We start from the raw sequence: 26580 nt of genomic DNA on the forward strand, positions 1-26580 counted from the left end.
TAAGTTTGTCCCCTTTTATGCCCATATCAGCCAGAGATGCAGATGTTTTATGTGCAGCATGAGATGGTGCATTATCATGCAAAAAAATGATCTTGCTGTGAAATACACGGTTCTTCTTCTTGAACCATGGCAGGAAGTGCTGTTTGAGAAAATCCACATACATTATGGAGTTCATCTTTAGCGCCTTCAGGTATCCTAAAGGGGCCGACAATCTCTCTCCCCATGATTCCAGCCCAAAACATTACTCCACCTCCTCCTTGTTGGCGCTGTAGCCGTGTTTGCGTGGGGTGTCCATCAACCAGCCATCCTCCACTCCATCCATCTGGACCATCGAGCGCTGCACGGCACTCATCCGTGAACAAAACAGTTTTGAAATCAGTCTTCATGTAATGTTTGGCCCACTGGAGCCATTTCTGCTTGTGTGAAGTGGATAGAGGAGGTCGACAGGATGGCGTATGCACAGCTGCAAACCTCTGAAGGACCCTTCATCTTGTTGTTCGGGGGACGTTGGAGGCACCAGCAGCTTCAAAAACTTGTCTGCTGCTATGACAAGGCTTTTTTGCCGCTGCTCTTTCAACCTGACGTAATTGCCTGTAGGAAAGAGTCCTCAATTTGCCCTTATCAGCACGCACACGTGTGTACTGTGAATCAGCTACATACTTCTTGATTGCCAAGACACTTCATCCTGATCATCGCACAATGTTGATTGTAGTCATGCCTTGACCTAAACACTCCACAATTTGTTGCTTCTCAGCAGCCGACACATCCTTTTTCTTTCCCATTTTGGCAGAAAATGTAGGCTGCTTAATAATGTGAGACAGCCTTCTTAAGTAGTCTTGCCTTTCATTGGACACACCTGCCAAACTAATTAGCACAGGTGTCTGCAATTGCTTACAGTGATATAAAGAGCCCTGACATACATCACCATCAATGAGTTTAACTGACAAACAAATTCTTCCCTTATCACTCCTAAACACTTTTTGCATAATAATTTGGAACACAGTGTAAATGTGCTTTTCCACAAAACACCAGTGGTTCACGTAGTGAATCTTACAGTTCTAACTTGCCAACCGTGGTCTGTATGGAGTTGTTCAATAAAGGGCCCAAAATTAAGATAACATAGATGGGAGAGGTCTCTATGAATAGGAATTCCTAAGTATTTGATACCCTGTGAGGGCCAGGCAAAGGGAAAGTTGGACTGGATGGAATCCTATATGGATTTGGGGAGGGAGACATCGAGGGCCTCAGACTTCGCTGCATTGATTTTAAAATTTGACCATGTAACAAAGTGATCTATTTCAGCCATAACAGCAGGGATGGATATATGTGATTGAGTGATATATACTAGGACATCATCAGCAAATGCAGAGCACTTGTACTCGGTGCCTCCCACCTCAATCCACCTAATATTGGGGTTATGGCGAATTGATGAGAGCAGGTGCTCCGTCACTAGGATGTATAAGAGAGGGGACAGAGAACATCCCTGCCTTGTCCCATTGGTGATTGTGAAAGGTGATGAAAATGTTCTGACGCGCCCCCTGGGCCTTGGGACACCCGGAGCCGGACCCTTTTTGGTGGATGCTGGTGGTTGTAGTCTCCGTGGCGGCGACCCGGTTCCGTGGCTCAGGGCGGTCAAACCAGTGGCGGAACTATTTATGTGGTTTTGATGTTTAAATGTCCGACTACGCCACCCGTGGATTGCGGTCAGAGTGAACCGCCACTCCAGGGCAGACGGCTGAGGCTGGTGTTGTGGGTGCAGCAGAGCGTAGCATAACTCCCCACGGGAGGAGTATAGCCTCAGGGCAGTGTATGCGGAGGATGGGGGTGATGGTGCAGGGCAGCAGCAGTAATGACACGGAGTCAGTGATGCAGTCCAGGGCCTTTACTCACAGTTCTTATTATCCAGACCACGTCTGCAGGTAACGGCTGCCCACGTCGTACTGTGCTCACCAGGTGAGGGGCTCAGACAACTCCCAGATAACTTTGGAGTGCTTCACAGGACCCCCTTTGTGTGTCCTTTGTCTGGCCTTTCTTACCAACCCTTCTGTCCGGCTGCCTCGGGCCTCCTCTTAGTAAACTTGGCGCCAGTTTCCCTGACCCTATGTGGTGCCTTCCTAGCGGGTGTAGCGAGGGGCTGCGCCACATAAAATGTCACAGCCTCCTGTTTCTAGCTGAGGGTCGTTTCCTGCCTCCACTAGTTTCGGGGACCGGTCTCCCCCTTTGGCCTGACCCCTCCACGCAGGTGGATTCGGGCGTGCGGTGGCGACTCGCCCGTCCGCACCCCTGAGATCCCTTCGTTCCTCGTTCCTGGAGCCTTCTCCGCTCCTCTTCCTTCCTTCTCCCTCTTCCAGGCCTGGGCCTCTGTTACTAGGCCCGCCTCCGGAGCAGAGCTCATGCAGAGCCCCTGCTCCCTGCCACTTCTGCTCAGACTTCTCTGCACTGAACTAAGATGGTGCCCACCTTTTATACTCCCTTCTCAATGCACCCAGGAACTGCTTCCTCCCTGCTCCTGCACTACAGGGTTCCCCTTCCTCAGTGTTCCCTCCCCCCACTCCAGCCAGGGACAGGGACTGTCGTGCCCATCTCAGGGGCATATTGGTCGCCCTGCCCCACGGCAATGTGGTGTAATGCATGCAGGTGTCGGGTCCTGATCCACACTACATCCTTACCTGAGAGTGAGATATCACACCTCTGGGTGAGGTGCAATACCTCTGTAGCAACCGAGCCCTCAGGGTGCTACAGTTCCATTTATCTTCAGCCTAGGTGACGTATTGCGATACAGGGCCGTGATTTTGGCTATAAAAGGGTCCCCTAGACCCCTACCCCAAGCTTTTTAAGAGAATCATATATGGCGTGCCAGGAGACTCTATGGAATGCTTTCTCAGCATCCAACGAGAGTATCTAATTACAAATTTTTAACTGCATCTAGCCCAGGAAATACTTTGTGCCTAGTAGCAGTGTCTGCTAGTCAGCGGATTATCCCGGCTGTTAAGCAAGCTACACCACCTGTAGTTTGGACACTTCATTTTTTCAAAGGAAATGCTTCGGGACCACGGGATACTCAGTGAAGAGCATCAGGAGGCACCCCAAGGCATAGGGGCTCGGACTGGCAGTAGGATGCCTTGCGGTGGACAGCCGAGCTCGATCCTTATAAAAGCTTTTTAACTGCAGCAGCTTTAGTGGACGCTACTGGAGCTGGAATTACGCGGCTGCTGGCATGAGACTTGCCCTCCAATAGATCCTTGTAAATGGATTTAAAGTGTATTCATTCAAATTAGAGAGACAATTTAAATTAAAAAGCTTAGAGCTGCCTCCACCACAGGGGGGCTCGCTCGACCCACCAGCGGACAGGCACCAGTATTGGGAGAGGGGGGCTGGCCGTCAGGGTTCACCGCGGCTCTGGCACAAACCCGGCGACACGGAGGTGGCACGGGCAGGAGCGGACTGAACGTGTCGGCTTCTCACTTTTTGGATTTTAGAAGGGCATGACATGCCTATATCTGTGTCTCCCCCTCCTTTTACTCCTCCACCTCTTTTCTTTTCGCATGACTATATGTACTTGTCACTTTTCCATGTGTTAGTTGTGTCTTCTGAGCAGTTTGTCAGCTTTTGGACACCTTTGAAGGTGTTTTCTATGTGTTTCTATGTGTTTTTGTTTGCCTGCCATTGGTTTTAACGGTGTTCGAAGGTGTTCGACGAACAGTTCGGCGAACACACGGGTGTTCGACGAACCGAACCGAACTCGAACACTACGGGGTGGCTCAACACTACTCACCACGTGTCCCAGGTATTGTACCTTTGGCTTCAGTAGATGACACTTCGAGGGTTTTACCTTTAGGCCATAGTTTGCCAGGGCTTCAAACACTTCTGCCAGGTGTTCCAGATGGTCCTCATAGGTCTTGGAATAGACGATGACATCGTCCAGGTATAATAGGACCGTCTCGAAGTTCCGGTGTCCCAGACAGCATTCCATCAACCGTTGGAAGGTTCCCGGTGCGTTGCAGAGCCCGAACGGCATACAGTTAAATTCGCTGAGTCCCATCGGGGTGGTGAATGCGGTTTTCTCCCGGTCCGCCTCTGCTACAGGAACTTGCCAGTACCCGCTAGTAAAATCCAAAGTAGAGAAGAAGTTAGCAGATTTTAAGGCAGCTAAGGACTCTTCTATCCTTGGTAACGGGTACGCATCTTTGTGTGTGATACGGTTGACCTTCCTGTAGTCTACACACATCCTCATGGTGTTGTCTTTCTTTTTCACTAAGACTAGTGGAGCTGCCCAGGGGCTACAGCTGTCCCTAATTACCCCAGCCTCCTTCATGTCTTTTAGCATCCCCTTGGCGTGTTGATAGTGTGCAGGGGGTACGGGTCGGTATCTCTCCTTTATAGGAGGGTGGTCTCCCGTGGGGATGTGATGTTCTACCCCCTTTACTCGCCCGAAGTCTAGCGGGTGTTTACTAAACACTCTCTCGTACTCTTGAACCACCCGGTAGACTCCCTGTTTTTGGTGTGAGGGAGTGGAGTCAGTACCCAAATGCAGTTGCTGACACCAGTCCTCTATTGGTTTCTTAGAGCCGTTACCTTCCTCTGGTTGAGATGGAGGCAAGGGTTCCACGGCCTGTACAGAGTTCTGGTTGATGGTGAACAATTTGGCTAGCGTGGCATACCGGGGCAGGTATACTTCTCTCTCCCCGATATTTATGATGCGGACGGGCACCCTCCCATGGCGTACATCGACCACCCCCCGTGCTGTCAAAATGGTGGGCCTACTGTCTGAGTAGACGGGTTCTACCATTGCTTGGTAGTCTCTACCTCTTAGACCAATAGCTGCCCGGCACCAAATCATCATCTCACTTTTTGGGGGCATGGCAATAGGGAACGGGTCACACATTCTCACGCTACCTATCTCACCACCAGATAGTTCCACCTGTTGCCGTTTCATCAGTGCCCAGATCTCTTTTTGGAGCACACTTTGCTGGCTGGAACTGGCGTTCTTGGCAACCTGCTGCAAAATAAGAATCACCTCTGCAAGACAGTTTTCAATTACGTTAGTACCTAGGGTGATTTTTGGGCGACTCTCGCGACGGTCAATGTCCACAATGATAAGTCCTTGTGCCGGCAGTTCAACTTTACCGACCTTGATGGTCATTTCCTTAAATCCTATCTGTGGCACGGGCTGACCATTGCTGGCGATAATGCTCAGGTCGTCATCTGGGTAGCGGGTTATGTCCGAGTCATTCCAGTACTGCTTGAAGAGCACGTACGGGATGGTGGTGACCTGTGACCCGGTGTCTAGTAGGGCACTCATAGGAATGCCATCCAGTACCACAGGCAAGACCGGACGTCCCCCTACGTATTTGTCACGCCAGTTTGATGGGCCTGATGATCTTATGCCTGGGGGTTGGCCCTCTACCCCAGGTTGTGCCCGTTTAAATGACAGTACCTTGTCATATGTCCGGGTTGATTGCAGCGGCGGCAGATGGGTCGTCCGTCCTCATTGTACCGGTCGCTGGGTCTTCCTCTGGCCGGTGGGGTCCTCCTCAGTCGGCGCCACGGGACGTCCTCCGGTCCGGATGCCAGCTGGATCTTTCCTGGAGAAGAGACCTGTAAAGACTGCACAGTTCTGGTTAGCGCGGCAACGCTCTTAGTCAGCTCTTGGACCTGATGGTGCAGGTCTGTTGCCGGGTCATTGTTCAAAGCCTGCGCATCAGCTCCCACAGGCCCTGCAGACAAGGGCGCCGCGTCCTGGTGATAAGTGATAGCAGGGCGCCTGTGGGTCACAGCGCCACCTGGTGCCGGTTCTCGGAGCACCCGGATGGCTCTGTCCTTGAACTGTGCAAAGTCCAGGTCAGGGTCCTGTAAGGCCATTGCCCGCAACTGGGTTCAGTGGGCATTGCACAGTAGACCCTCAATAAATTGTTCGGTCAACAGCTTGTCTTCATTTCCCACGCTGTCAGGGTCTGCCTGCTTAATGGCTCTCAGGGCCTCTTGTAGGTTTAGAGCATTTTCTCTTATACTTTCATGTGCCCGTTGTTTGCACCCATAAAATCTGAGCTTTATTTCGGCTGAGGTGCGGGTGTCAAATGTGTCTTTCAGCCGGGCTAGTATCTCTCTGACAGTCCTCTTCTTCCCAGGTGACCAGGACTTTACCTCCCTTTGGGCTGCCCCGATTAACTGGGCCACCAGAATGCTCACTTTTTGCTCTTCTGTGAGGGGGTATACCTGGAAGAGGCTATCAAGTCTTTCCCTAAAGTCACTCAGGGTATGTGACTCCCCTGAGTACTGGGGTAGCCAGGTTGCCCCCGGGATATAGGGCATGGTGAATGGCATGACCGCTGCAGCGGTTGCGCTGGCGGTGGCTGTGGCAGTGGAGCTCCCCTCGGTGTCCGACATCCTTCTTCCCCCCTAGTGGACCGTGGCCTACCTTGTGATGCTCTTCTTCCGTAGGCCGCGGCTCCGCAGTCGATCGTCGGGGTTGAGGACCTGGCGTCGCGCTCTGATGACGTCAGCGTCGCTCTTCCTCTCTTCCAGGACCTTACGCAGCGTCGGAGCGTGGGGCGGAGCTTCGGATCTCGCGCGCTTTCGGCGTCCACGCCCCTCTTCTTCCCGTGCGGCGTCCCGAAGATGGCGTTCGAAGGCGGGAAGCAGCTGCGGATGGCGGGAAGAAGGCAGAAGACGGCGGGAAACGGTCCAAGATGACGTCCGATGGCGGGAAACGGCTCCGGACGGCGGGAAACTTTACCACAGGTAAGTTCAAAAGTCTTTTTCAGGCACGCAGTACCGGGTGGTTGCGGGCACGAAATCCTGCCGACTACGCCAAAGTTGACGCGCCCCCTGGGCCTGTGCAGGGGGATACCCGGAGCCGGATCGCTGGGGGTTGTAGTTCTCCATGGCGGTGACCCGGTCCGTGCCCAGGGCGGTCAAACCAGTGGCAGTCTATTGGTATTGTAATTGTCCGACTACGCCACCCGTGGATTGCGGTCAGTGGGGACCGCCGCTGCGCTGCAGACCGCTGAGGCTGATGTAGTTTGCGCAGCCGAGTATGGGATAACTCCCCACGGAAGAAGTAATGCCTCAGGGCAGCTAATGTGGATGATGGGAGTGATGGTGTGAGCGTCCCAGTAGTAATGGTGCTGGTGCGGCGATGAAACACAGAGACGTGTGGTGCAGTTCAGGGTCTTTACTGATGTTATAAGGTAGACCCTCCCGGGAGTACTGGCTAGTATAAGGGGCCTGGTCAGTCTATGAGCAAGCAGGATCTCCCCTGGCCAGGTGGAGTTGTAGGCCTCCCCGACTATCTGCACTCTTTCCTGGCTACCTTGCTCTATGCTGGTAGAAGTAGCCTACGTCCCTGAGTATACCGTGTGGTGCTCACCCGTATGGCCGGTGACTTGGGGCCTTCCGTTAGCCTCCGCTTCACGATGGCGGTGCTGGTCCCTTGCTTGTGACCGTGCCTTCGGGTTTCTAAGGCCAGAGGACATGGACTCCCCTGCCGGTTGGATTCTGCTGCTGGACCTGGATGTCCCCACAGCCTCGGACTCCGTGTCCGGGTTAGTGTCTTCAACCAGGGCGAACTCTGCTCAGCTCCAGCCCCTGGTATTCAGCTACTGTTCCTACAGAGCTCCTGGTTCTTACTTTCCCTCTTCAGGCTCTGACTGCTCTGCTTGTTCTGCAGGCTCTGTCTCTGTCTGGGACTTCACTCTTTCTCTCTCAATCCCGCCCCAGACCCAGTTTATAAGGGCAGATTCCTCCCCTCCCAGGTCTGGGTGGGCCGTGTTGCATGCTTAGGGCTCCTGACCAGAGAAACCTCCCACTTGCTCTCAGACATAATATCTCTATTACTGTGGCAACCAGACCCCTGGGGTGTCACACATTTCTTATGTGTTATCTTCATGTTTCTCTGTAGATCAGACTGTGCTATCCTCTACAATGACCGCTCAGTCCTGGAAAACCACCATGTCAGTGCAGTCTATCGGATCATGCAAGATGATGAAATGAACATATTTGTGAATCTCACCAAAGACGAGTTCACGTAAGTGCGTTGTGCTGTGTCTCTTATGATGGATCAATAACTGTGCCCGGGCAGCAGTCAGAGCATTGACTAAATCATTATAGCCTGGAGCAAATAATCAGTAATATAATTAGCTGCTCGCATCCATAAGGTGCTTTTTATTACCTCTGGTATTAATGAATTGCTCTTTGTGGAGGAGACGGAGCAGATGGCTAGTTTCTTCCTCTGTGATATTTAATTATTAGCAGATCATAAGATCCTGATAACTCCATAAGCTGGGAGTATTGGCAGAGTTTTTAATGAATTAAAGCCAGGCCTAAAAATCCGGTGATCCCTCCTGATGTCTGTCTTAGTAAATGCACAAAATTCCTCATTAAAAAATCGCAAACATTTATTCTTAAAACTCTTAACATTGTGCTATTCCTGTGTTGTTATTGCTGGAAATGTATGAATAAATTGACTCCCTTTCTCATTGTCAACAGGACATTTCTCTGTATTTTTTTGCATCAAATTATTTATAAATTTCCTGGAAGGACAACGGAGGAATACAAAAGAGCTGAACTCATGTATAACCCCTGGCAAAAATTATGGAATCACCGGGCTCGGAGGATGTTCATTCAGTTGTTTAATGTTGTTGAAAAAAAGCAGATCACAGACATGGCACAAAACTAAAGTAATTTCAAATGGCAACTTTAGGGCTTTAAGAAACACTAAAAGAAATCAAGATAAAAAATGTGGTACTCGGTAAGGGTAATTTTTTTCAGACCAAGCAGAGGGAAAAAATTATGGAATCACTCAATTCTGAGTAAAAAATTATGGAATCATGAAAAACAAACACACAAAAGAACACTCCAATACATCACTAGTATTTTGTTGCACCACCTCTGGCTTTAATAACAGCTTGCAGTCTCTGACACATGGACTTAACGAGTGACAAACAGTACTCTTCATCAATCTGGCTCCAACTTTCTCTGATTGCTGTGGCCAGATCAGCTTTACAGGTTGGAGCCTTGTCATGGACCATTTTCTTCAACTTCCACCAAAGATTTTCAATTGGATTGAGATCCGAACTATTTGCAGGCCATGACATTGACCTTATGTGTCTTCTTTCAAGGAATGTTTTCACGGTTTTTGCTCTATGGCAGGATGCATTATCATCTTGAAAAATGATGTCATCATCCCCAAACATCCTTTCAATTGATGGGATAAGAAAACTGTCCAAAATATCAATGTAAACTTGGGCATTTATTGAAGATGTAAGACAGCCATCTCCCCAGTGCCTTTACCTGACATGCAGCCCCATATCATCAATGACTGTGGAAATTTACATGTTCTCTTCATGCAGTCATCTTTATAAATCTCATTGGAATGACACCAAACATAAGTTCCAGCATCATCACCTTGCCCAATGAAGATTCGCGATTCATCACTGAATATGACTTTCATCCAGTCATTCACAGTCCACGGTTGCTTTTCCTTAGCCCATTGTAACCTTGTTTTTTTCTGTTTAGGTGTTAATGATGGCTTATGTTTAGCATTTCTGTATGTAAATCCCATTTCCTTTAAGCGGTTTCTTACAGTTCGGTCACAGACATTGACTCCAGTTTCCTCCCATTCGTTCATTTGTTTTGTTGTGCATTTCCTGTTTTGGAGACATATTGCTTTAAGTTTCCGGTCTTGACACTTTGATGTCTTCCTTGGTCTACCAGTATGTTTGCCTTTAACAACCTTCCCATGTTTTTTGTATTTGGTCCAGATTTTAGATACAGCTGACTGTGAACAACCAACATCTTTTGCAACATTGCGTGATAATTTACCTTCTTTTAAGAGTTTGATAATCCTCTCCTTTGTTTCAATTGACATCTCGTGTTGGAGCCATGATTCATGTCAGTCCACTTGGTGCAACAGCTCTCCAAGGTGTGATCACTCCTTTTTAGATGCAGACTAACAAGCAGATCTAATTTGATGCTGGTGTTAGTTTTGGAAATGAAAATTTACAGGGTGATTCCATAATTTTTTCCCTCTGCTTGGTCTGAAAAAAATTACTCTTACTGAGTACCACATTTTTAATCTTGATTTCTTTTAGTGTTTCTTAAAGCCATAAAGTTGCCATTTGAAATGACTTTAGTTTTGTGCCATGTCTGTGATCTGCTTTTTTCAACAACATTAAACAACTGAATGAACATCCTCCGAGCCCGGTGATTCCATAATTTTTGCCAGGGGTTGTATATAGCATACTTTGAAATAAGAATTACAATCTACTTACTACAAAACCTTTTCAATTTGTTCCTGCAGAGAACTAAGGGCTCTTGTCATCGAGATGGTCCTGGCCACGGATATGTCTTGTCATTTCCAGCAAGTGAAAACCATGAAATCTGGCCTGCAGACGATGGAAAAGTGAGTCTACAAGCAGTTAAAGCTTCTGCTTATTAAACTGTAAGGCTATGTTCACACATCATGTTTTTTTGGCATCAAAACCTGATCTTCAAGAGCATTTTGTTCAGGATTTTTCTTGCAGTTTTGGTGCATTTTTGATGCGTTTTTTCAGCATTTTTTTTCACTGTCCTTCTATCTCTTTTTATGCATGTACATAAATTTCTGTGAAAAAAAAGAACCCCATTCTATTTTGGCATCAAAAAACGCTGAAAAAACTATGATGTGTGAACATAGCCTTAGGTTTCTAATCTCCCTGCCAAATAAAGGCTTTCCTTTAATAGTTAAAATTTGTGCAATTTCGTAATATTTATTGGGGGAATGTAACAAGGCATTTTTCAAAAGTTTTTTATCTGCAAAAAGTGTCAAAAATATTGCGCTCTGCAGCTGCTCAAAAATTTGTAACTCGTTGCTATTTGACAAGTTTACGCCTCTCTCCACTTTAAAAAAACTGGCAAAAGAAAAATATATCTCATACCCTACCATCATTATATATAAATGTAAAGCAAAGTTGCATATGACTTATAGGGTACTTAGTGAACTATTTTTGATTAAAAAAAGTATACAAGCCGTTCCACCAGCGACAAGGTGACCCTAAATTGGGACGGTACCTACACTGTCTATATTAAAAACCTTACTGTATATCAAAGTTGAAGTAATGCATATAAAAGGGTAGACAAATAGAACCGGGTCCCAATATCAGACCACCTAGGCCCGTGGTAAGCTACATATATACTAACCAGCTCAACAAAGGGGATGCCACACCCTTAATTTGCACAGAATGCAAACAAGACAAAAAACCAAGCAATGTGAACTGAGGTCTAAGATGGTACACATGCAAGAAATAGGAGCATGTTCACACTAGCAAAAAGAAGCAAAACCTACAAAAGACAAAACATATATCTCATACCCTGCCATCATTATATATAAATGTAAAGCAAAGTTGCATATGACTTATAGGGTACTTAGTGAACTATTTAAAAAAACTGGGTGTGGTTATCTGTGCACATACAGTGGCATGTAAAAGTTTGGACACCCATGGTCAAAATTACTAGTTATTGTGAACAATTACAATTAAGCAAGTTGAAGATGAAATGATCTCTAAAAGGGCTAAAGTTAAATATGACACATTTCCTTTGTATTTTAGGTAAAAAAATATATATATTGTCATTTTTAACATTTTAAAAAACTGTAAGGTTTAAGGCTGTTTGCTCACAATGAATTTTTTAGTGAGTTTTTGACGATGTGAAGATTTTCGCTGTGTCAAAAACGTAGCCTCTTAGGCTATGTTCCCACGATGAGCTTTTGTTGAGTTTTTGGCACTGCAGAATTTCTGCACCATTTTTGCACCTTTTATTTAAATTGGGTTACTTGCAGTTTTACATTGTGTTTTTGATGGCTTTCTTTTAACATGCCTATCGATCCAATGTTTTATCGGATTGCACTGGGACCGAAAATACAGCCATCTGCATGAGCTTCAGGAATGGGTTATCAGCTTTGTAGCTCTGGGTAACACTTTGCTTTATTGCAGATTTTTTACTGCAAGTTTAAGTTTTCATAGTCACAATGAAGCTCACTAAAATATTTGTTCTGAATTTCATCTCTGTTATTTAATTACGTTCAAAGTCAGAAGGTGTTAAAATATTTATTTAACTTCACAGAGAAAATTAATATTCCATGTTGTCTTCAGGTTTGATATAAAAATAAAACATTTGATCTTGTAAAAATCTATATAACACCAGACAAGAGAGTGAAACTGTTGTAGATTTACCTTAACCACAGTATATCACAGTCAGAGTGTGCATCCATGTAGCTGAGAACACTTCATATTGGGAAGTGCCAGCTGTGTTATACAGACGGCATCTGCCTATAATAACAGCAATCTGAGCTAGCTCCATCCGATAGTGTTTTCACTATTTAGATGCTGCTATTGTTCACTGACAGTAACATTTATATACACTGCTCAAAAAATAAAGGGAACACTTAAACAACAGAATATAACTCCAAGTAAATCAAACTTCTGTGAAATCAAACTGTCCACTTAGGAAGCAACACTGATTGACAATCAATTTCACATGCTGTTGTGCAAACGGAATAGACAATAGATGGAAATTATTGGCAATTACCAAGACACCCTCAATAAAGGAGTGTTTCTGCAGGTAGGGACCACAGACCACATCTCAGTACCAATGCTTTCTGGCTGATGTTTTGGTCACTTTTGAATGTTGGTTGTGCTTTCACACTCGTGGTAGCATGAGATGGAAGTTGCTCAGGTAGTGCAGCTCATCCAGGATGGCACATCTATGCGAGCTGTGGCAAGAAGGTTTGCTGTGTCTGTCAGCGTTGTGTCCAGAGGTTGGAGGCGCTACCAGGAGACAGGCCAGTACACCAGGAGACGTGGAGGGGGCCGCAGGAGGGCAACAACCCAGCAGCAGGACCGCTACCTCCGCGTTTGTGCAAGGAGGAACAGGAGGAGCACTGCCAGAGCCCGACTCCATGAGGGTGGTATGAGAGCCCGACGTCCACAGATTGGGGTTGTGCTCACAGCCCAACACCATGCAGGACGCTTGGCATTTGCCACAGAACACCAGGATTGGCAAAGTCACCACTGGCACCCTGTGCTCTTCACAGATGAAAGCAGGTTCACACTGAGCACATGTGACAGAGTCTGGAGACGCCGTGGAGATCTATCTGCTGCCTGCAACATCCTTCAGCATGACCTGTTTGGCTGCATTGGGTCAGTAATGGTGTGGGGTGGCATTTCTTTGGAGGGCTGCACAGCCCTCCATGTGCTCGCCAGATGTAGTCTGACTGCCATTAGGTACCGAGATGAGATCCTCACAACCCTTGTGAGACCATATGCTGGTGCGGTTGGCACTGGGTTCCTCCTAATGCAGGACAATGGCAGACCTCATGTGGCTGGAGTGTGTTCGCAGTTCCTGAAAGATGAAGGCATTGAAGCTATGGACTGGCCCGCCCGTTATCCAGACCTGAATCTGATTGAGCACATCTGGGACATCATGTCTCGCTCCATCCACCAACGTCACGTTGCACGACAGACTGTCCAGGAGTTGGCGGATGCTTTAGTCCAGGTCTGGGAGGAGATCCCACAGGAGACCATCCGCAACCTCATCAGGAGCATGCCCAGGCGTTGTAGGGAGGTCATACAGGCACGTGGAGGCCACACACAATACTGAGCCTCATTTTGACTTGTTTTAAGGACATTACAAGTTAGATCAGCCTGTAGTGTGTTTTTCCACTTTAATTTTGGGGGTGACTCCAAATCCAGGCTTCCATTGGTTAATAAATTTGATTTCCATTGATTGTGTGATTTTGTTGTCAGCACATTCAACTTTGTACAGAACAAAGTATGTGTTATTTGAGTGTTCCCTTTATTTTTTTGAGCTGTGTAGTTGGGTCACAGGCGTACCGGCACCCTTCACCCCTCCACAAAGTTATCATGGAGTGTATTTAGGTTGCCATGGCATGGGGGCCTACTCAAGGCCCTTGATGCTACCAATTACTGAGGGCATCATAGAGGAGCTTCAGTTTTTCTATGAACTACAGAGTTGTAGTATATACAGTAATGCTACAATACTACAGTTTTGCAGTCTATAGTACACGATCGCAGCTTCAAGTTCACTAGGCGAACTAAAAAGTAAAGTAAAAATTAATTAAAAAACTAATAAAATATAAAAGTTTAAATCATCCCCCCTTTTCCCAAATCAAAAAAGAAAAAATATATATATATTGGGTATTCTCTCTCTCCCTTTCTACAGTATCTCTCTCCTTCCCCCAGAACTCCGAACATTGCAACGGACTTCCGGGAGAAGTCCGTGTTCAGAGTTCAGCACCGGACACTAAGTGTCCGGTATGAACCCCGTACTTTAAATTTCAGGTCCGCTCATCTCTACCCAGAAATGCCATTTTTTATCTGACATCCTCTCTCCCAAAAACTGCAATAAAAATGATAGAACATTATATTTATCCCAAAAGTTCATCAATAAAAATGACATATCGCCACACAAAAAATACATGTCCTCACATAGCTCTATAAATGGAAAAATAAAAAAAAATATGGGTCTAAGAAAATGACGACACAAAGCTATTTTTTCCTTTCTATGCAAAGTTCAGATCTTGTTGTAATATAAACAGAAACCAAACTTAGTTCCGCTTTAGAATCTCAACAATTTCTAATATCTTAAAAGTGCTACAAACACCACAACACTGGTCAGACTTAAAATGCCTCATCATATATGGAATTTGCTATTGAGTGCTATACCTATACTTACACTTTAGCGATATGTGTGTGTGTGTATATATATATATATATATATATATGTATATGTGTGTGTGTGTGTGTGTGTGTGTGTATTTATATGTATATACACACATATTGCTAAATTGTAAATATAGCTATAGCACTCAATAGCAAATTCCTTGAAAAAAACTGGTTTATTTATTGAGCCATGTGAACAGGTACCCCTGAGATTACACACAGGTGATAATTCCCCGAAGTCTGCTGAGTGAAATATCGAAGCTCCACTCATCTCTCATGTATCTAAAACACAGAAAAAAAAGGACATGTCCTCCGCGAGTGATGACCCATGAACAATTATCTTCACCAGAAAGGATTTTATTATACTTCAAAGGGTTAACCACTTTGAAATTGCATATAAATCATAGCCATAAAGAAGTTGATCCACCCAATTCAGAGTTTCGCCCACTGGCTTCTTCTCGGGGACTGAATTTTTTTAACCACTAAAATGATTTAAAAAAACTACACAAGTTTGGTGTTGATGTAATAGTCATCTGAAGAATCTTGGTGCCAGGCTATTTTTACCACACAATGAATGCCCTTTTTCACCCTTTCACCACACTTGGAAATGTTTCCATCTTTTTCAGTGCCGGAAAAGTGAATAGCGTCATTCAAAACTACAACACATTGTGCAAAAAACAAGCCCTCCTCCAGCTTTGTTGAAAAAATTAAAAAGTTAATCCTCTTGAAATAAGGGGAGACAAAAATGAAAGTGCAGAAACAAAATATGACCTTGCAGTTAGTCCATTTCGTACTGCTCGGCTGTTGACTAAGGTCACCCATCATATAAATGTTTGATATCGGAGGAAATCCTCATTACCGCTCATAAAGGCTCAATGATGGTAGTCTGGGTGACCACCACACCTTGATTTTATATGTTGTGATCCTTCTTGTTCTGTATTTGCAGCGTTGACAAAGCAAAGGCTCTCTCCCTACTACTTCATGCAGCTGATATCAGCCACCCCACCAAGCAGTGGAAAGTGCATGCACGGTGGACCAAAGCCCTAATGGAGGAGTTCTTCAGACAGGTAAAAGTAACCGCATAGTAGTAATTTATGCTTCCTGCAAATGGAATTTTCTTCAACTTGTTTTGGAATCTGCTGTCAAAATTTCCTTTAATTCCCAATTTTCACATCAACAAAGAGTTGCAAAAATGCGATATCGTGGTCAGTTCTGATCTGTTTCTACAAGCAGATCATTATATGTGCAGATCTTTTACTCAGTCTCTTATCTTTGGTCTACTACTACTAGTACTGCTATATGTCACATCTCTTTAAAGCTAGATTCTTTTTTAATAACAGTCTGCAGTGTTTTCTGCATGTTTCTAAAACCAGTCTTGCAGAAATCGTGCAGAAAAAATAAGCTTTAATATCAGTTTGGCTTTTTTTGGCTAGGGATAAACTGAGAGGTGGGGTTATCCCTTGCGGATGGGTTTTACCATATTGTCTTGCTGTGCGACGAGTAGGGAGAGGCTCCTGCTGCAGCAGGTTGTCTTACGGTCACACACATGACACTGAGGAGGTGGAGGAAATGGACGAGGAGGGTCATGGCTGATTCTGTGAGACACATTGAGAAGATTTCATATATTTTTCTCCTTTTTACTAAATTAAATAAAACAGGATTAGAGAAGGCAGTGATGCACAACCTGTGGCCCTCAATGCCTTTTTGTGTGGCCTTCAACCATATGAGCAGAAAAATGCTTACAGGTTAATTATATATGAGCTGAGGAGCAGGGACTGGCAATTACTAATGGTGCCCTGTGTGGACATCTCTGGATGCCTCATACATCAAGAGAATGGGGTCTCAACCTGTTTGGCACTCCAGAAAGGAGTATGTGAATTAGACAGGTAGCCGTGTCTGTGTTCATTCCACTGTAGTTTATGGGAGTTGTGAATCCCTTAGGCAGTAAGCAAAAAAACCCATGATCTATTGTAGAGAGCCATGTGCATACACAACTTCTTCCTCTTTAGGGCCTATTCACTCAGTTTAGTATGAGGATTTAGAAGAGGATTTTACTGCAATTCCACATAAAAATGCTCCAGATACATTTTGAATAAGCTTTCTAATAGTTTTACTGGAAAATGTTCAAAGTGGCATGAAAAAAACAGTACAGTGTGCACTAAAGGAGCTTTTTACAGTTCAATTCAGCTGGAAACTTATTCAAAGAGAGTTTGACGCAGTTTTTGATGTTGATTTAGCAGCAGATTGTATTTCTAAATCTTTGTAAAAAAACTGTGTGTGAACATACCATGAAGCTGCATTCCCACAATGAGTATTTGGTGAGTTTTTGATGTTGCTGATTTTCTGTAGCATTTCTGCACCTATTAAGATGAATTATCGGTAGGTTACTTGCGTTTTTTTTCATTACATTTTGGAGTGCGTTTTTTTTAAATGTGTTTTTATCGCTTTTTTAACGCTGCTGTTTTTGTTTCTTTTTGGTATGTTATGCTTTAAATAAAGATGCTTTGTTTTTGAAGTTTTGTAGAATTTGGCTTTGACAAAACTTTAATGATACAGTCATGTGTTGATTACATGCGCCTTTTACCTTCTGATTTTCAGCATCTATGCAATTCTATGAGAAAAATCTGCACATAAAACTCAAGTGTACCCACAAGAGAAATTGACATGTGGATTTGTAACACGCACTGCAGGTTAGTTTACACTGCGTAAAAAAAGCACAGTGGGCAGGAGATTTCTATAAATCCCATCCACTTTGCAGGAACTGTTAGATAAAAACCTATTAACATAAATAAATCTGTGTGTATAGATATAATAAATACTACAAAAAGTGACACAACTTCAAAAATAGAATCTATTATTTACTTATTAAATGTATAATACATAATGTTACACATAATAAATATGAGATTCCAAATCCTATAGTCAATAAATAGATCAATTCATGAGATTATATATCATTATGATAAACTATGTGGGGTACATAACAAATAAAGTGCATATGCATAAATATAAATCTCAGCCATGATTAGGTGTTAGAGTAAGACATGAAACGTAATCATCAGTACAATGACTGTTATTAACCCAAGCCAACACTTATAATGTGTGCACCCCGATGTGCGTTTCACACAGCGCTTTCTCAAGGAGAAGTTCTGTAAGATGCTGTATTTTTGATCAAGCGAAAATTCACAGTTTCAAAAACTCACCAAAAACTTATTGTAGGCACAAAGACTTAAAGTGCTGTTTTTTGTAGGTAAGAGTCCTGTAAGTAGAATTTGTACCTAACATACATTGATAGTATATACATAAATGTCACAGACAGTAATACCCTTTTAATTCTTAGTGTGGCCTCCGGATTAGTTCAGTATGACAATGGTGGCCCTTGGACTTAAAAGGGTTGTGCACCCCTGACAGAGAAGAAATTCTTAGAATTTTGCAGTATTTTTATGGTTTTCATTTGACTCTTTGGTTGAAATAATCCTTGTGTTTCCGACATGGTATTTAGCTATAAGACAGACCTTCATGGTAAAGAGAGATTTTACTGACTTAATAGTTTAAAAAAAGACTATGTAGTAAAATAAGTAACTGGTAATTACCATCAAAACTCTTCGGGGTTATTTCTACTGTAGTATTTATAAGTAGAATTAAGCACTGAATAAATGACTTTGGCATCCAGCTCTTAAGAGTCTTTTATATCTATCAAGCAAATAGAAAAGACTCTATGGATATTTATCAAGATTCAAATAGTAGATGAATTCAATCAGGAAAATTGGCACAAATTACACCAAATTTAACACAGTCCGGTAGACATTTTATTCTTTACACATGGAGTGGATCAGGAAAGAGAAGGATGGGGGACCATTTAACAGTCTGATAGGACCTACAGTCATGGTGGAATGGCCTGAACGTTGTGCCGCCTCTACGTCCATGGGCTAGCTTTCTGGGAGGTGCTGACCTCTTTAATTATGCCACTGCTTATACTGTATAAATAGAAGGTGAATTTGTCTTTAAACAACAATTCATATGTAAATTGCTATGAACTGAACTTTTGTTTATAACGTAGACCTGATTTTCTGTTATTCTAATCATTTCCTTTCAACATATTGTATAACCCCAGGAATAACAATAATGCATCAATTTACTTTATGAGCCTAATAACGTACACATTGTGAGTCGTGCTGTGACTATTACCTGATATTAAATTTCTGTTTAAGTATTTTAATTTTGAATTAAAAATATAAATCTGAAAATGGAGCGATTGCCGACTACAAAATGTCTCAGTATCATTAGATATCTATCACTTAACAAGTCTGGAACATACAAATTGTTCTTTGGAAGCTGCTGTTTTTCCTTTGTATGGTCCTTAAAATATGAGAAGAATTAACAACATTTGATTAATAGGAATAAGCTTTAATTCTAAAAATCCATTCCGTGTTGCCTGAGTTGCATTGATCTGCCACACAAAGTCGTATTAATTTTTAGCTTTAAAGACTATGAATTCATAAACACAAAAAATATACATTACATACCGAAAATACCATCCATATCTAATCAGTAGGAGTCCTAGGACGACCCTAACAGCTAGAGTGGTAGAGACTGCATAATTGGCAAATTACTATAACATGCTAACTCTGGGGTCTACCAAAAAGTCAATATTCTTTGCTATTTGGCAATTTAGTCTTTATCTTATTTGTCACGGGTGTGTCAGAAGTGACAGACTGTCGCCCTGCAGTTGGTTGCAGGAGATCTCTACTTTTGGCATTACAGACATCTTCTTAGAGGCTGTCTCTAGGACCCAGTGGCTACCTTCCTCTGGCTAATTAACTCCCTGGCCTAGGTGTATAAATACCTGGTGTGTTCTAGAGGGAGGTGCCGGCGATATTCATTACTACTGGTGAAGGCTTTAGCAAAAGCAGTACATTGTCCTCTCTGGAGCTTGAGGACGTGTGCACATTTGTCTGGAGTCATCTAAAGCTAAGCAATTTTCCCCTGTTTGTCCTTCCTTGTTGTCTATAGTGTTTAGGGGAGATCGACTAGTGCTCATCTCCCTTCCCTAGCCTGAGCCAAACACCAGGGAAATGCAGGGCGAGGTACGTGTGCGGCGATTGGTGAAGAGCCAATACAGGGACGTTAGGGGAGACAGGGTGACGCTAGATCAACCTAGGAGGCTCCCTTTCCCTCTTCCCTTTGTGTTGCACTAAGTCTTTCCCACACCTTGTGTGACATTATTTTTACACTGGCCGATGATTGACCAAATGAATGTCCATAGGAACATTGGTTTCTAATCATTACCTCATATAAATATGGCCAAAAAGGAATCAAACCCTCATTTTTTGGCTGTTCACTTATCTTATAGGGCCCTAAATATTTTCATTGGTATGCAGCACTTACCCTCATGTAGACACAGATGTGCTGCTGACGACAATAATGAAAGTGAGGGGAACAATTTTTTTTTTTTCGAGCTCACTCTCATTTATTGTTCAATGAAAATTAAAGCAAATGAGCATTAACCGAAGCTTACAGAAAATCTGTAAAAACCCTTACCTACTTACTATTATGGGCTATCCTACATCACTTACACACAGGAAGGGTTAATTAACAGAAAATGGAATTTCCCAGGGGCGTACACAGAAAGAAGAGGGCTCTTGTTCAAGAAAAGTATATGGGCCCTTTGCTGTCCAATAATGTTTCTGTGACAGAAGTGGTTTACGGTTTGGAGGTGGAATGGGCCTCTCTTATCTCTTGGGCTCCGGTTGCACCAATGGTATTTCCACTTCTGGGATAGCCGCTAACAGCAGAAGTGAGCAGACAAACTTGTTTGTAGAGACGACATACTCTACAGTAGTGTTATCAAGCACAGAGATTAGTTTGTTATGCTTACACCAGATGAAGGGTTAGTTGTAGGTCTGAGCCAACAAGTAAATACAGATTGTAAAAACAAACAGAAGTTTTCTGAGATTTTTACCAGTGGAGAGAATTGGGGAGACAGACTCCAAAGAACAAACTAACACAAAGCCACCTAATACTCAGACACGCATAAGTGTCTCAGTTGGCCTTAAAAGGTCTTGGGTGATGTCACTGTAGTTCGCCGGGAAACTTGCGTAACTCAATGTGGGGCACAGCAAAGGACTAAGGCCATAGTGGCAGGGAGCAGCACCCTGCCCTGGATCTGTGACAGATGCATCACACTTACCTTGTCTTCCTGATAACATCTAAACAGTGTTAAGTGCATGTTCTAGCAAGCAATATAACGTAAAGGAAACATCCGTAACTTTGCAGTCTCCATCGCCAGTAAAATAAAATCCAAAGAAGAGTCCAAGACAGCAGATATTTCCTAACAATGGTTGTATTGTGTCGTATGAAAAAATGTTAAATGTTAAATAACATTTTGGCCACACACAGCCTTTTTCAAGCCAAGACAATGTTGTCTTGGCCTGTAAAATGCTATGTGTGGCTAAAATGTTGCTATTTTTCCATTTATATGACACAATAAAGAAAATTGTTGCGAAATCTTTCTTGCTTTGGACCCTTTCTTGGATTTATATGTATTTATTATGCTTGATTATATAAATAACACCATCATATTTAACAGCATTTTTCAAGCTCCTTCAATATATAAGAAGAAATGCCCTTCTTGGGATTTCCATCATTACTTTGAAAAGAAGACATGATGCTCTATATGGTTTTTCGCATGATCACACATGAGGAGTCGATGTTGTGAGCCTATCCTATGAGTAGCATTTTTCCTGTAGTGTTCTTTAGCTTCCTGGCTAGTACACCAAAACCTGCATGCAATTGATAGCAAATTTCACAACAACATTAAATATCTTAATAATATCTTTGTCCTAATGTCAGCTGTATTCTTTGCATATTCCCCTAGTTCCTCTCTTGTCTTATTTTATTACTATGTATGGTATCATCCAAAGGATGGGTCTACTGGATCCTGGATCCTAAAACTGTTTCTTATAACAGCCTTTTCACTTTTGTCCAATACCTTCTATACACAGTCATGATTTTGCATTTGTTTCTTGTAGGGTGACAAAGAAGCTGAAATGGGTCTGCCGTTCTCTCCACTCTGTGACCGCAAGTCCACATTGGTAGCTCAATCCCAGATAGGTAATTCAGCTCCTAATATAGTGCATGTCCTGTGAACACTGACATAGACCAAAAACTTATTGCACTGCTGAAATAACTGATTTTCTCTATTACAGGATTCATTGACTTTATTGTTGACCCAACATTTTCAGTCTTGACTGATGTAGCTGAGAAGATCGTTCTTCCATTAGTAGAAGAAGGAAGCAAATCCAAACCAGCACCTCCTGTCAATCAGTCCAGGTATGTGAAGCCCCAATCACTTAATCAAGACATGCAAAATAAAATTAAATTACTAATAGGAATTTCCTTTTTAGATAACCCTATGATCTTGGGGTTTCCCTGCCAGGTGATGCACCTGCCAGCTTTAAACTGAGCCCAACAGTTCATTGAATCAGATCATAGATCAATGGGAAATTATTGGACAGGAGATTGGGGGCACTGGTGGGGGATATACTGTACATTACTGTTTTGATTGTTTTAAAGTAACTGATATAGATTTTTTTTTTATAGCAGACTCTCAATAAATAGGCTTTATCATGTAACTATCTCCTACTCCTAGCTCGCAGTGGAGGCAGCCATCACTGGATGAACAAGCTGAGCTAGGAGACATTAATGCTGACATAAATAGCTTCCGATCAACCTGGACCAAGTATATCCAGGAGAACAAGCAGAAGTGGAAAGAAAGAGCATCAAGTGGTGAGGAATTTATTACTTCTAAATGGAACATGGTATTATACTCGAAAGGTCAAGTACTTGATTATGCAATCCATCTTATACCGCATATACAGTATATGTACTTATAACAGCAATTGGAAGAGATGAGCTAAAAAGTGTAGGTTGTAGAAGGCATAAATGATTACTCGGGATGTAAAGGGAACCTGTCAGCGACAAAAAAACCCATTGGGCTTGATACATCAAAGCTTTTCCTCCAGTATTCTAGGGGAAAAATCTTTGAAAAGTTGCATCATTTTGGCACAACGGACAGCTGTGCTAAAATTATGCAACTTTTGGCGTTCTCACACTATTTTCGCCCAGCTCCAACAAAGTGGAAACCAACGTTCGTCAAATTCATGACAAGTGGTGGTGACCGCTCCGTCACAAAACTTACTCCAGCAGGGGCTGTAGGAGGATTTGTGGAGAGGTGCACACAAAGGTGTACGACACCCGTGCGGCGCTCATGATTGATGCTTCTTCATGAATCATGCTTTTCTGACTCCAGCCCATCTTATCAACACTGGCATGAACATTGTAAATACCTACAGCGATAGCTGTTTTCTGCAGGTAAATACTTTTTTAAACATGTGAGGTACCTTCTTTGGAGGTGCAGCTGCAGACATCGGTGCTGCGCAGGAGCAGTGATCGGTCAGCATTCACTATACAGTAAGCGCACTGCAGTAATGTCCACTACTGCTTTACTGATAGCCAGCTCTGCAGCGTATGTGCAGAGCAGGATGTTTGCAAAGGAGAGGTGGCCATGAGTACAGCGCCATCACTATGCAGCGAACTCTGACTGTAGCGACTCTGACTCTTGTCACTGCCCCTGCGCAGCTCTGATGCCTGGAAGTGAGCAGCTGCAGGGAGAATATAACTTCATTTTCTCCCAGCGACCTCACTTTCAATTAGCCTGCTACATGTATTTAAAACAGGATTTTCCTGCACGTTACCGTGATGGCTGCAGGTAACATACCGTTTTTTTATTGACAGGTTCACTAAGTGTTGATACATATATATTGTCTCTATAGATGTATAAAGTAAATTTTTGTGTATTCAATTATATGTAGTCTTGGGCAAGGGGATATTAGGTAAATACTCCTAAATAAAGAAATACTAAGGGGATTCTCTTAAAACTGGCAAGGACAAAAATGGAGCGACCATAGACTACATCACCTCTTTAATTTTCGATAGAAATGGAGAATTGTGATCTTATTGGTTGAAGTTTGGAACTACTCCATAGTAAGTAATGTTAAGGGAGTCCTCCAAGCTTATGATATTGATGACTTATCACTAGGATAGGTCATCAGTATAATATTATTAAGGGTCCAGCACCTACACCTCCAGCAGCAGCCGGACATAAATAGTGTAAAGAGCCAAATAGCACAGCTCCATCCGTTGTATAATTTCCATTCCACGTTACGGCAGCCCTGCTCCTATTGAAATTAAACTGATCCATGAAGGTGCCGGGTGTCGGACTAATCAATCTGATGTTGATGACCTATCCTAGTCATAGGTAGAGATGAGCGTTGTTCTACTCGAACTGTTCGCCAATCTCAAATTCGAGCTGTTTTGGGCGGTGTTCGAGCCGGTCGGCGAACACGAACAATTTGAGAAAAATTCGGCTGTTCGAGGTTATGTTCGATAACTGTTCGTGCACCAAAATCATAACTGGATTTTTTCTCAGTAATGATGAAAATTAATGTTAATACGCAGTTTGAGTGTACAGCGGGGCGGGGGGAGGGGCAGGGGATGGATCTCTGCAGGAACAATGAAGATCTCCATTTTTTTTTCTCTTTCCCGCATTTGCAGTGGGGAGGTGCAATCTGTCAGCCTATCAGCAGCGCACACACGGAGCGAAGTGCTTTTTTTCACACAAGCAAGGGCATGTGTGATTGGCAGTGTATGTCACATGTCCTTGCCCTATAAGACCAAGCCATTTTCCCCGTCGCCACCATTTTCTCACTGCTGCAGCTGCGTGTTAGACGGCACCGCTGTTTCTGTGTGTGCTATACCTTGTTAATTTCAAGCCAATTTTCGCACAAATATACAGATAGCTTGGGAGTAGGGAATAGTTGTGATTGCAGTCCTTTTAAGGACTAGGTTACAGCATTTCCTACGACTTTTATCAGGGAGGTCTGTGCTCTTAAATAGATAGGTTGTGGGAGTAAAGACTAATTGTAATTGGAGTCCTTTTCAGGACTAGGTTACATGAGTTCCTATCAGTTTTTGCCAGGCAGGTCTGTGCCAGTGCTGTGCAAGTTTTTTTCACAGCATTTGGCTGAATCTAGCAAAGCTAATCCTTTTTGGCCTATTGCAGAGTGTGTTAGTCAGTGGAGTAGCCTATCTGTGTTGCAAGATATAACACCTGTGTATAGAATACCAATTTTTTTACTGCACCTAGTGAAGTAAAATCTTTTGGGCATAGCATCATTCTATTAGTCCATCTATACTGACCTCCATCAGGTTGCAAACTGAATATAATTTTTTTCTGCATCTAGCTCTGAAAAAATATTTGGGCTTCTAGCGGTGTGTGGGACTTGGTCTATTAGTCCATCTATACTGACCTCCATCAGGTTGCAAATTAAAAATAATTTTTTTCTGCATCTACCTCTGAAAAAATATTTGGGCTTCTAGCAGTGTGTGGGACTTGGTCTATTAGTCCATCTATACTGACCTACATCAGGTTGCAAATTAAAAATAATTTTTTTCTGCATCTAGCTCTGAAAAAATATTTGGGCTTCTAGCGGTGTGTGGGACTTGGTCGATTAGTCCATCTATACTGACCTCCATCAGGTTGCAAATTAAAAATAATTTTTTTCTGCATCTAGCTCTGAAAAAATATTTGGGCTTCTAGCGGTGTGTGGGACTTGGTCTATTAGTCCATCTATACTGACCTCCATCAGGTTGCAAATTAAAAATAATTTTTTTCTGCATCTAGCTCTGAAAAAATATTTGGGCTTCTAGCAGTGTGTGGGACTTGGTCTATTAGTCCATCTATACTGACCTCCATCAGGTTGCAAATTAAAAATAATTTTTTTCTGCATCTAGCTCTGAAAAAATATTTGGGCTTCTAGCAGTGTGTGGGACTTGGTCTATTAGTCCATCTATACTGACCTCCATCAGGTTGCAAATTAAAAATAATTTTTTTCTGCATCTAGCTCTGAAAAAATATTTGGGCTTCTAGTGGTGTGTGGGACTTGGTCTATTAGTCCATCTATACTGACCTCCATCAGGTTGCAAATTAAAAATAATTTTTTTCTGCATCTAGCTCTGAAAAAATATTTGGGCTTCTAGCAGTGTGTGGGACTTGGTCTGTTAGTCCATCTATACTGACCTACATCAGGTTGCAAATTAAAAATAATTTTTTTCTGCATCTAGCTCTGAAAAAATATTTGGGCTTCTAGCGGTGTGTGGGACTTGGTCTATTAGTCCATCTATACTGACCTCCATCAGGTTGCAAATTAAAAATAATTTTTTTCTGCATCTAGCTCTGAAAAAATATTTGGGCTTCTAGCAGTGTGTGGGACTTGGTCTATTAGTCCATCTATACTGACCTCCATCAGGTTGCAAATTGAATAAAAAAATTTTCTGCATCTAGCTCTGAAAAAATATTTGGGCTTCTAGCGGTGTGTGGGACTTGGTCTATTAGTCCATCTATACTGACCTCCATCAGGTTGCAAATTAAAAATAATTTTTTTCTGCATCTAACCCAGCCAATAGTTTTGGCCTAATACCACAGTTTGGCCACTCAGCTCTGCTCGGTTACCATCCATTGTTTTTTTGTGCAAACAACTCCAGAGTTGTGAATTAGTTAACCACCAAAATGAGTGGAAAAAGGCCTGCTGCTGGTGGAAAGGGGAATAGGCGTGTTGGGAAGGGGAAAAAAGGTTGTGTCCGTGGGGTAGGTGCAGAAGAAAGACCATCTTCCAGCCAAACTAAAATGTCTACTTCTTTTAGCGGACAATGTGATAAGATCCCTTTCTTACGGCCACGCCAATCGCTACAAATTCCAGATGAGGCACAAAAACAGCAGGTGCTTCAACGGATATCAAGTGCT

At 43.2% G+C, this 26580-nt stretch overlaps 1 protein-coding gene across 6 annotated transcripts in view; it reads left to right on the forward strand.

Annotated features, from left to right (window-relative positions):
* The window catches only part of PDE1B (phosphodiesterase 1B), a 499904-nt gene that overhangs the window by 437439 nt on the left and 35885 nt on the right, over nucleotides 1-26580 (forward strand). For all 6 annotated transcript variants that reach the window (XM_073663167.1, XM_073663163.1, XM_073663165.1 and 3 more), the window contains 6 exons: nucleotides 7901-8026; nucleotides 10301-10402; nucleotides 15664-15784; nucleotides 21749-21830; nucleotides 21926-22049; nucleotides 22369-22505. In XM_073663167.1, coding sequence (XP_073519268.1) covers nucleotides 7901-8026; nucleotides 10301-10402; nucleotides 15664-15784; nucleotides 21749-21830; nucleotides 21926-22049; nucleotides 22369-22505 — 692 coding nt within the window. The remainder of the gene's footprint in view (nucleotides 1-7900; nucleotides 8027-10300; nucleotides 10403-15663; nucleotides 15785-21748; nucleotides 21831-21925; nucleotides 22050-22368; nucleotides 22506-26580) is intronic.

Source organism: Phyllobates terribilis, unplaced genomic scaffold, assembly GCF_046119375.1.
Source record: "Phyllobates terribilis strain yellow unplaced genomic scaffold, ASM4611937v1 Scaffold_2__4_contigs__length_985480577, whole genome shotgun sequence".
NCBI lineage: Eukaryota > Metazoa > Chordata > Amphibia > Anura > Dendrobatidae > Phyllobates > Phyllobates terribilis.